The sequence below is a fragment of the Triticum aestivum genome, chromosome 1A, assembly GCF_018294505.1.
Source record: "Triticum aestivum cultivar Chinese Spring chromosome 1A, IWGSC CS RefSeq v2.1, whole genome shotgun sequence".
Classification (NCBI taxonomy): domain Eukaryota; kingdom Viridiplantae; phylum Streptophyta; class Magnoliopsida; order Poales; family Poaceae; genus Triticum; species Triticum aestivum.
Genome location: NC_057794.1, coordinates 341,952,614 through 341,963,709, shown reverse-complemented (window position 1 = coordinate 341,963,709; position 11,096 = coordinate 341,952,614). Strand labels below are relative to the sequence as shown.

The window sequence follows — 11,096 nt, the reverse complement described above, 5'->3', positions numbered from 1 at the left end:
TGTGATTGTTGGTAGAGGGGGAGTAAAATCTTTACCTTTCTGTTTGGGAATGCCTATAATGTATCCAGTATGGAAGATATTGGTAACTCTTGGTTGTTATGTTGACAATGAAATCATACCTCTCAAAATTATTTTCATCTCTGTTTTAAAAGCTTCGAGCTCTGGCACCTCTGCAAATCCCTGCTTCCCCTGTGAAGGGACTATCTTTTACTTTTATGCATCATTGAGGAAATCGTTAACTGGTAGCTGCTCGGTCGGCTGGTGAGTAGGGGATTAATAGGCTAATCGGCAAGTTAATCGCTCATTTAATCAATTAATCGGACGACTTATCGGGTAATCGGCTACTCGGGGACCCTATGAGTAGGGATTAATCGGCAAGTTAACTGGTTAATCGGATGAATTCTTGAACAGGGCTTTTATGCAAGAGTCAGTAGTATTCCTTCTCATTCCAACCTACTCTTTAGCTGGCAAGCATCATGTGGTGTGGAAAGATCTAAGCATATATGGCCATTCAAATATATTTGATCATGAATTATTATTGCTGACAATTATCTATATGATAAATAAGTTGGGAGGCGAAACATTAAGCCCCTATCTTTCTCTGTGTTTGATGGATGCTATTTGTTCTAAAAATATGCTTTGAGTGGTAGCAATCATGGAAGACTATATGATAGTTGAGTATGTGGGATTTGCTAAATCAAAGCTCTTACATAGACTCTTCCTGGAAATAAGATGAATTGCAATTGTTTGATGATTGAGAACATAGTTTGTTAGTTTTTGATAAAGATTATGATCTATACTTTAACATGTGAATAACTTGTTACTTGACCATGAGAAGCTTTATCATATGAGCTACTGTTATGATATATAATGATGCTAGAAAAAGTGCTTGAAATTATCATTGATCAAACTTGTGCACTTGCTAGCATTCCATATCAAAAATTCTTTTTTTATCATTTACCTACTCGAGGACGAGCAGAGCTTGGGGATGCTTGATACGTCTCCAACGTATCTATAATTTTTTATTGTTCCATGCTATTATATTATCTATCTTGGATGTTTTATATGCATTTATATGTTATTTTATATGATTTATGGGACTAACCTATTAACCTAGAGCCCAGTGCCAGTTTCTGTTTTTTTCTTGTTTTTGAGTTTCGCAGAAAAGCAATATCAAGCGGAGTCCAAACGAGCTAAAAATTTACGGTGATTTTTTATGGACCAGAAGAAGCCCCCGAAGCAAAAGAGTTGGGTCAGAAGAGTCCTGAGCCAACCACAAGGTTTGAGGGCGCGCCCTACCCCCTGGGGTGCGTCCTCGGTCCTTGTCGTTGACTCGTGGACCCCCCTGACTTGTTCTCAACGCTAAAAATTCCTATAAATACAGAAACCCCCAGAAATAAACCTAGATCAGGAGTTCCGCCGCCGCAAGCCTCTGTAGCCAACAAAAACCAATCGGGACCCTATTCCGGCACCCTGCCGGAGGGGGAAACCATCACCGGTGGCCATCTTCATCATCCCGACGCTCTCCATGATGAGGAGAGAGTAGTTCACCCTCGGGGCTGAGGGTATGTACCAGTAGCTATGTGTTTAATCTCTCTCTCTCTCTCTCGTGTTCTTGATTTGGCACGATCTTGATGTACCGCGAGCTTTGCTATTATAGTTGGATCTTATGATGCTTCTCCCCCTCTACCTTCTTGTAATGGATTGAGTTTTCCCTTTGAAGTTATCTTATCGGATTGAATCTTTAAGGATTTGAGAACACTTGATGTATGTCTTGCATGTGCTTATCTGTGGTGATAATGGGATATTCACGTGATCTACTTGATGTATGTTTTGGTGATCAACTTGCGGGTTCTGTAACCTTGTCAACTTATGCATAGGGGTTGGCACACATTTTCGTTTTGACTTTCTGATAGAAACTTTGGGGCACTCTTTGAAGTTCTTTGTGTTGGTTTGAATAGATGAATCTGAAATTGTGTGATGCATATCGTATAATCAAACCCGCAGATACTTGTGGTGTCATTGGAGTATCTAGATGACATTAGGGTTTTGGTTGATGTGTGACTTAAGGTGTTATTTTAGTATGAATTCTAGGGCTGTTTGTGACACTTATAGAAATAGCCCAATAGATCGATCAGAAAGAATAACTTTGAGGTGGTTTCATACCCTACAATAATCTTTTTGTTTATTCTTCGCTATTAGTGACTTTAGAGTGACTCTTTGTTGCACGTTGGGGGATTGTTATATGATCTAATCATGTTATTATTGTTGAGAAAACTTGCACTAGTGAAAGTATGAACCCTAGGCCTTGTTTTCAAGCATTGCAATACCGTTTTCGCTCACTTTTGTTACTTGCTACCTTGCTGTTTTTATATTTCCAGATTACAAAAACCTATATTTACCATCCATATTACACTTGTATCACCATCTCTTCGTCAAACTAGTGCACCTATACAATATACCAATGTATCAGGTGTGTTGGGGACACAAGAGACTCTTTGTTATTTGGTTGCAGAGTTGTTTGAGAGAGACCGTCTTCATCCTACGCCTCCCACGGATTGATAAAGTTTAGGTCATCCACTTGAGGAAAATTTGTTACTGTCCTACAATACTCTGCACTTGAAGACCCAATAACGTCTACCAGAATAAAGTCGCGTAGTAGACATCAAGAATCGAAAAATAAATTAAAAATGAACTATAAATCCAACAAAAGAAAAAGAATCAATACCCCAAAAAACTTAAACCCAGTAGTATGGTTGCGGTTTTCACTTTTGTTTTGGAAGGACTATGGGAAAGACATTTCTTGTAGAGTTCAAGGTTGTGCTTCTCTTGAAAGCGCATCTGTGGTTCTCATAGAAGGACATTTGTGCATCTCGTGGAATCAGCGGAAGCACATGTTATGCTTCTCTCGAAAAAAATATTTTTTCTCTCTCGTAGAAGCGCATCCATGCTTTTCGTGGAAGCACATATATGCTTCTCGTGGATTCACAGTCTATATTTTCATGAAAGCAAATCTGTGCTTCACCAGAAACATGTTTGTTCTCGTAGAAGCACACATTTATTTATTTTTCTAAACATGGCTATGGTTCACAAAAATGATAATTTTAAACTATTTTTTTCTTGAAACCCTAGAAAAACCAGGCAAAAATCCAAAAAGCATGAAAAAACCTCATCTAAAACCCCAAAATACATAGGGAAAAATAAAAATAAAATCAAAATCAAAATTCAGAAGGAGCGTCCAACATATGACATGTGACGATGGCTGGACACACTATTTTTTAAAGTTTAATAAAGAATTATTAGATTTTTATAACAAAAAGACAAAATCAAAGTTTAGTAATCGGTAGTCGTTCTTGAATTCGAAGATTTTTCTTTGTTTGATGCACTCTAAGACTAAATAAGTGACCCTTGCGGAGGCCCCTAGTTGTTAACAGTTGATTAGTTGGGCTAAACCCAGCGCCCTAACAGCAGGCCTCGTGGCATTGCCGCATTGGGGGGCTTCAGCCCTTTGGACTTGTTGTACCTGTAGGCCACAATTTGCGACATTCGGAGCCTGTAACTTGAGGGTGCGCAGAGCCCAGGACTTGCATAGCGCAGCCGCTGCGACCTGCCTCCACCCATCCGCCATGGCTCTCCTTGTCCGTGCACCACCGCTTCTTCTCCACCTACAGCCTCCCCCCACCACCGCGCAAGCTTTCTTCGTCCGGCAACTCGCAACCACACCCCGCCGCCGTCCCCTCTCCGCCCGCGTGCGCGTGCGCGCCTCCAACTCCGACCCTCCGCAGCAGGTCAACCTCTCCGTCCTCCGCTTCACCCTCGGTACCCTCCTCCCCCGCCGCCCGGCCTCCATCCGCCGCCGAGCTGGTCGCTCTGAACCACTCGAATGGCGCGTTTTCCGTTATCTCACACGCGGCGCTGCACTATCGCAGGGATCCCCGGGCTGGACGAGTCGTACCTCCCGCGGTGGATAGGCCTCGGCTTCGGCGCCCTCGTCCTCCTCAACCACCTCCTCTCGCCGTCCCCAACCCCCGCGCAGCTCGTCTGTTACCTCTGCAACTTCACCCTGATAATGCCCAGCCATAACTCACATGCCTGACTAACCGGTTACGCGAAATCGCAGAGGTCGGAGGCTCTGGGGCTGTGCCTGGCCGCGTTCTCAGCGGCGCTGCCGTACCTCGGGCGCTTCCTAGAGGTGAGATGCGTCAATGTGTTGGCACGAATGGTACATTGGGTTCGCACGGTGAATGCCGGGAAGTGAGTATGACTTGGGAATTTGATTGCTGTAGGGTGCTGGTGCTTCCAGCCGTGTGCCGTTGCCTGAAGGAAGCAGGCAGGTGTTTGTGATTCCTGATGATCTGTCAACGGCGCAGAAAGAGGATATGGCCTGGGCGACATATGTTCTGCTGCAGAACACAAACACCACATCAGTGGTATGTTCTTTTAGGTGTTTCCCAGCCATATAGACTTGAACCAGTATTGAATTCTCGGTGGGAGCCGACCGAGATGCCTTAAGCAGGCAGGTTTTTTCCGGGTACTTATGCTTCAGATTCAAGCTGTTGTAGACAAACTTAAATATTTAGAATTTTTATCTTTGTGGCTTTGATAGTCTCATGCCTTATTTTTTTTTGTCAACCTTAAGCCATGTTATCCTAGCTTGCCGGCAAATAGTAACTGCAGAGGAAAAAAATCGAGTTACTGTAGACATCACTAGGACTGTTGCAATGTAGTGTTTGGTTGAGTTTGCTTCTTTCTGGCGTATGTTTAGTACCCTGTCCGTTCAGAAATAGATGGTCTTAGACACTGACATGGTATCCAACATGTATCTTTGACCGTTTCTCTTTGTATGCACGATATGTCAATGGAATTATGAAATTTTATACTATGAAATTAATCTCAACGAGAACTATATTGACATTATGTTCACCTTACTAATCTAATTGTGTTTTTATTTACTAGCAGTTAAATCCAGACAGGATTAACTGCATGCACTCTAGGAAGTCATGTACTTTTTGGTTGAGGTTGCTTCTTTTCTTGGTGTATTTTTTTACAGGATCTTTTATTTGTGTATGAATAGTGGATAATGTAAGGTACTATCTAGCAGTTAAAGATATGCATTATGAAGCAATTGCATGGGTAACAATGTTTGGTTGTTATGCAATTGTCAATTGTGTGATAATGTGTAGCATGATCTGCTACTGGTTAGATGTCTCACCTTGGTTTTTTGCTTTGTGCCAGCTCATAGCAATTGACAATGTGTTGTGCATCCGAGGATACTGGAATCCTCCTGCAGATATTTCCAAATATGCAATGATTGATTGGTTCAAGAGTCAGATGGAACAAGCTGGACTTGACAATTTGAGCAGTGCTTTGTACATTCCTAATTTTTCTGGTAAGTGCATCATTCTCTCCTGCCTACAAGAGCATGTTTCTTCTAAGTTTGTGCTAAAGGTTTTGGTTTAGCTATCCAATCAATATTATTTTCTTGCCCTCATTGATTGCAGGGGTCATTCTAGGCGACCTTTTGCTTGTATCAAGCATCAAAGATGTGTATTTGTAGAGTTATTATAGTTCAGATGAAGCACCATACCCTCTTGTCTCTTGCCTTCGATCAATAATTGCACTGAAATTCTTGGCAACTTTTATAACAATTGGTTTGAGTGCTTTTGTATATGTGAGGTTATTTGTATTATGCTAGCTTAGGAATAGGACTACCGGATGTCTAGTTGACTGGTGAAAATTGTGTTTTTGTTTTCCTTTGTGATTTTAGATGCTTATAAAATATCTGTCTCACTGCTTTTCTCCTTGTTTCATATTTTTCAATTATATGTGTCTTATATAGACCAACCGTGCTGGTTTCATCAGACACTCAGCTTGGGAATATTCTACCACAAGGAATTCTTTCTGTGTTGGCACAACCAATTTTGAGCAACCCTGATCCAGCTAACGGTGAATCAAAAGCTGAAGGTGTCGTCCTGTTGGCCTCCAATGCAAAGTATGCATACAGTGAGAAAGATATGGTTTGGATAAGCACAGTTGCAAATAAATTTCGACTTGCGTAAATCATCACCACCCAAGGTATTCCAGTTTATCTATTTTGAGATATATAAACGTCTAGTTTCTGTAGGAACCTAATGGTTTTGTACAAGCCAGCAAGTAAACTTCCCAGTACCAGACATTTGCACAATGCTGTTGCTGAAATATTTATTTGAGAGCTTGTATTGGCTAATGGGCAATCAGTGAACCACCCTTAAAGTTTGACAGAAATACTGTGGTCCGGATGGCAGTATAGAACTACTAAGCTGGATTCGTAAGGCTGGGGTGTGAACAATAGAATGATGCATGCAGACTGCTTTTTTTTTTTTGAAAGATTAGGACAGTGAGGGCAGCCCCCCACTGACTTTATATTACTTCACCAACACAGCTTACAATCTACATCCACTCTGGGGTTACATGGTGGTGGCAGGGAATTCCACCAGAGGGAGAAGTGTGTGTAGAGTACAGAAAGATGAAAAAGGGAAAACTTTTCTCAAGCTAGATGGAAGCAACAAAACTGTCCACAAATGGCACCAAGGCCCCCTTGACTCTATGTCTCATCATACCAAAGTCATTTTTGAATCTTAAGAGCCAACCATCAACCGTAGGCAGCACACCTCGAAAGTGCTTGTTATTACGCTCCTTCCACATGCTCCAAGCCGCAATAACAAAGACTTCCATAAACATGGGCCCTGACCATCTGCCCCTTGCCTCATGCACATGCTGGAGTCTGTTCCTACCATGTGTCCATTCGATCCCCAGCTTTCTCCAGCAAATCTTACTGAAGGCACAATCGAAGAAGAGATGTTCCACCGTCTCTTCAGGCGGATTGTCACAGAAGAGGCAAGTATATATGTCATCCCGCAGCTTCATACCTCTCCTTTTTAGCATGTTCCTGGTGTTTAACCTGTCCGCTAGGAGCAGCCATGCAAAAACCCTCCACTTATTAGTGCATTTTGATTTCCAGATCCATCTGAACGCATCGTCAGCCACCACCTCACGGAAGCAATGCTCATAGAATTTGTTGGAGGCAAACTCTCCCGATCCCCAAACACATCTCCAAACGTCTGCAGTCTCGCTCAATTCCGTTGAGGCAAGATCGCCTTGAAGGTCTCGCAGCTCGTCGCTGGCCTGTGGGGAGAGTGGTAGTTGGAAGTTTTGTCCGAGAGTCGGCGCAGTTAGCAAGGCTTGAACCGAGACATCTTCGTGAGCTGCGAAGGAGAACAGCCGGGGGTGGCTATCGCAGATTATCCGATCATGCCACAAGTCTTTCCAAAAGAGAACCGTGCTCCCGTCCCCCACCTCCACCGTTGTGACCCCCCTGTAAGCTGGAGTAAGTTGGAGGATGTCACGCCACCAGAACGATCTGCATGGTTCAGTTGCGTGCGGCACCAACCCCTCATAGTACGTAGACCAAACCAGGTTAACCCACGACACGTCACGGCGGTTGTAAAATTTGTGCAGCTGCTTAATCAGCAGGGCTTGATTCTGAGTCTGAAGGTCGATGATCCCCAGCCCCCCTTTCTCTTTGGGGCGACAGACCAGGCCCCACGCCGCCAAGGACATTGCTTTGTGGCCATCTTCTGTGTTCTTCGCCCAGAGACAATAGCGCCTAAGCTTATCGAGATGTTCCAAGATCTTCGGGGGCAGCTTGATGGAGCACATAGCATAGATCGCCAGGGATGTGATCACCGAGTTGACCAGCGTTAGTTTTGACCCCAGGTCCAGAAGCGAGGCGGCAGTGGATAGTCTGCGTTCGACTGATGTAACCAGCGGCATTAGGTCAGCCACCGTCGGCCTGGCCGTACCCATCGGCATGCCAAGGTACGTGAACGGCATCTTACCAACTTTGCAGCCAAAAACCTCTGCCAACCGGTCCATTACATCATCCGCCGTATTAACAGTCATCAGCGTCGATTTCTGAAAGTTGATGCGCAGCCCTATGGAGGAAGCATAATCTTGCAGAATGGACTTGATCGCTCCCGCTTGCACCTGATCTGCTGGCATCACCAGAATAGTGTCATCCGCATACTGGATCACGGGATAATCATCCTCAACAGTCGGCAACGGCAACCGAATCTGCCCGCTGCGATAAGCGTCATTGATGGCCGCTTGGAGAAGATCAGCCGCCAAGACGAAGATGAGCGGGGACAGCGGATCGCCTTGACGTACGCCTCTCTTGCAGAAGAACTGCCTACCAGGGGTCCCGTTAAGCAGCACGGAGGATTTGGCGGTGGAGAATAAACAGCGGATCCACCCAAGCCAACGGGCGTCAAAACCCATGCATTCCATAATCTGTATCGTTGGAGCATGTTCAATCGTATCGAAGGCTTTCGCAAAGTCAAGCTTGAGGATGGCAATCTCGCGATTTGAATTTTGGCACTGGTGTATGAATTCATAAGCCCACGCCACACAATCTTGGATTGACCTGCCTCTCAGGAATCCGTACTGGTTACGGTGGATAACCTTAAGTACCACTTTTTGCAGCCGATTGGCCAGGAGCTTAGTCAACAGCTTTAGACAACAGTTTAAAAGTGTTATAGTGCGGTAGTCATCCGCTGTCTCCGGCGACTGCGTCTTCGGGATGAGGGTAATATAACCAGAGTTCAAACTTTCCAGGTCTAATGTACCTGCATGAAAATCAAAGCAAAGTCTATAGAACTCCTCCTTAATGATATGCCAGCAGGCCTTAATGAAGCTGCCACTGAAACCATCCGGTACAGGGGCTCGATCTGACGGCATCTCCTTGACCACTTGATCAATCTCCTCCCTAGTAAAGGGCTCAGATAAAACCTGCAGTCCATCCACTTTCTTGATGATGCGATTCAGATCAAACTTCATGTTGGTAGGGCTAGAGCACCCCAACCTTTCTTTGTAAGTTTGGAGAAGAACAGCCTCTTTGCCCACATGATCATGAACAACAGTGTCATCCGGCAGGCGCAGAGAGGCAATATTGTTTCGGCGGAAGCGCTCGGTCGCAACTCTATGGAAGAATTTGGTGTTGCCATCTCCAAACTTGAATTGTCTGACGCTACACCGCTTCTTCCAATATGCTTTTTTGCATTCCAGTAAATGCAAGAGATGAGCTTTGAGGATTTTTCTGAAGTTTGCTTCAGGGACAGACAAACGCCGCCGATCCTCAAGGCCATCAATCTCCAAGAGGACATTGTTACAGTTCTCTATCAGCACAGACAGCTTCGAGATTCTCTTGCTCCACTGCTTTAGATCATACCGAAGTGTTTTGAGTTTTTTGCACAAAACCATAGCTGTGTTTGGGGCGTAGCATTTTTTATTCCACGATCGCTGAACCACATCAAAGAAGCCTGGCTGCTTGATCCAGTAATCCTCGAACCGGAATAATTTGGTTTTTGGGATTTTGGATTGGATGCTGACGTAGCACGACACATGATCCGAAGTGGGTTTCCCCAAAGGCATGACCACAGTGTTCGGAAATTTGACAGCCCAGTTAACAGAGGTAAAATGCCAATCTAACTGTTCGAGCAGTGGGTTAGTTTGCATATTACTCCAAGTGAACGATCGTCCTTTGATTGGTAGTTCCACCAGCGACTGCTTTCGTATGAATTCGTTGAATATTAGCATATCGTTAGCATCACCGCCCCCACGGTTACGATTATCGGGCGCTCTGATATAGTTGAAGTCACCTAAGACAAGCCAATCTTCCCCAATAGGGATTTGGAGATCAAAGAGCCATGCGGTAAACAGTGCTCTATTGGGATCAGAACAAGGGCCGTAAACGTTAACGAGCGTCCACACATCACTAGACTGAGTGGAGGTAAGTCTAACGCCAAGTGCAAAAGATTCCGAGAAGACAGATACACCCGTGAACACTGAACTCATCCACGCTGTTAACAGACCCCCAGAATTACCCACCGACGGCACAAATTCAAACATATCAAACTTCTTAGGGCAGAATAGTTTAACAAAAGACGCATCAAAAGATTCACGCTTGGTTTCTTGAAAGCAAACTACTGAACAACCACTAATCTCGATCGCGTTACGAATCGCTAACTGCTTTTTTTCAGAGTTGATTCCACGAATGTTCCAGCAGAGAACATTCCAGTGTTTATTAGCCGTCATCGCAGTTTAGTTCAGAGCTGAGTCGTCACCCCCATCTCCAGCCAGGAGCTTCTGAGCGCTGAGTTCTTCTGCAGGTATCCCACATTGCTCTATGCCCACACGCTGCAGCTGTTGAATCGGAGTTGGCGGGGGCAGAACGTCCGACAGACCCGCGGCAGGCTGCAGATGTGGCTTTGGGCAGGGATCTGTCGCCTTGGATGAACAGGCAACCATTGGGGCTCCCCTGGGCTTGACCTTGGACTGTGGCTTTTTGGCGTCACCGAGAAGATTTATCTTGAAACCATTGTATCTTGTTGCCCTGGTGCTGCGCCTCAAACAAGTTGTATCTATTGGCATCTTCTCCGCAAGGATCATCCTCTGGAGGTGCTTGTTCAGTGGCTTGGCATTGGCAATTGTCGAGGTTTCAGAGATGTCAACAGCACCACCTGCCCCAGCTTGAGTGTCAGGGTCCATCCTTGTGATTGTCAGGCTCTGCACCAGGGAGGTTCCCCCACCAATCAACCCAGCGGGGACAGCCAAAGTGATAGTTGTGGCATAAGCAGCCTAAATCTCCGAGGGAATAATGATATCAACCGGGAGAGGAGGCAACGGGTCAGTCCAAGGGCGGACCAGCGTATTCAGATAGCGCACACCCTCCACAACAGCAGCAGTCACATTGATAAAAACAGCGAGAGGATTCAGGGGGAGAGAAGCACCCGACAGGCCTTCCTCTGGAGCAGTGATGCAGCGGGTGTACCTTCCATACGAAATCCTCCAAAGGAACTGCAGAAAAGAGATACCCAGTTCAGCCTGAACCTCAACAGCAAGAGAGTTACCAGTAGCGCGCACAAAGCGCAGCCCAGAGGTGGGTGTGCCATTGATCAACGCATCCGCAGCCTCAGAGATGTCAGAGTACACAGACCATTCATCCTGGGGATCATCAGAGATGTTACTTTCTTGCTCCACTCCATCCATGAGAGACGGCC

General features: G+C 45.2%; 1 protein-coding gene across 3 annotated transcripts in view; it reads left to right on the top strand.

Annotated features, from left to right (window-relative positions):
- The first annotated feature begins 3,554 nt into the window (after positions 1 to 3,554).
- LOC123049610 (protein COFACTOR ASSEMBLY OF COMPLEX C SUBUNIT B CCB2, chloroplastic) overlaps positions 3,555 to 11,096 on the top strand; it is a 13,909-nt gene continuing 6,367 nt past the window's right edge. The window contains exons 1-6 of one of the 3 annotated variants that reach the window (XR_006423620.1): positions 3,555 to 3,819; positions 3,930 to 4,039; positions 4,121 to 4,192; positions 4,287 to 4,430; positions 5,236 to 5,389; positions 5,840 to 6,075. Coding sequence is in view for 2 of the 3 variants with exons in the window: in XM_044472512.1 (XP_044328447.1) it covers positions 3,627 to 3,819; positions 3,930 to 4,039; positions 4,121 to 4,192; positions 4,287 to 4,430; positions 5,236 to 5,389; positions 5,863 to 6,059 (870 nt within the window). In the remaining variant the exon portion in view is untranslated. Of the gene's footprint in view, positions 3,820 to 3,929; positions 4,040 to 4,120; positions 4,193 to 4,286; positions 4,431 to 5,235; positions 5,390 to 5,501; positions 5,791 to 5,839; positions 6,076 to 11,096 lie in introns of those variants that run through there. The other 2 variants (XM_044472512.1, XM_044472523.1) reach the window with 2 other exon arrangements.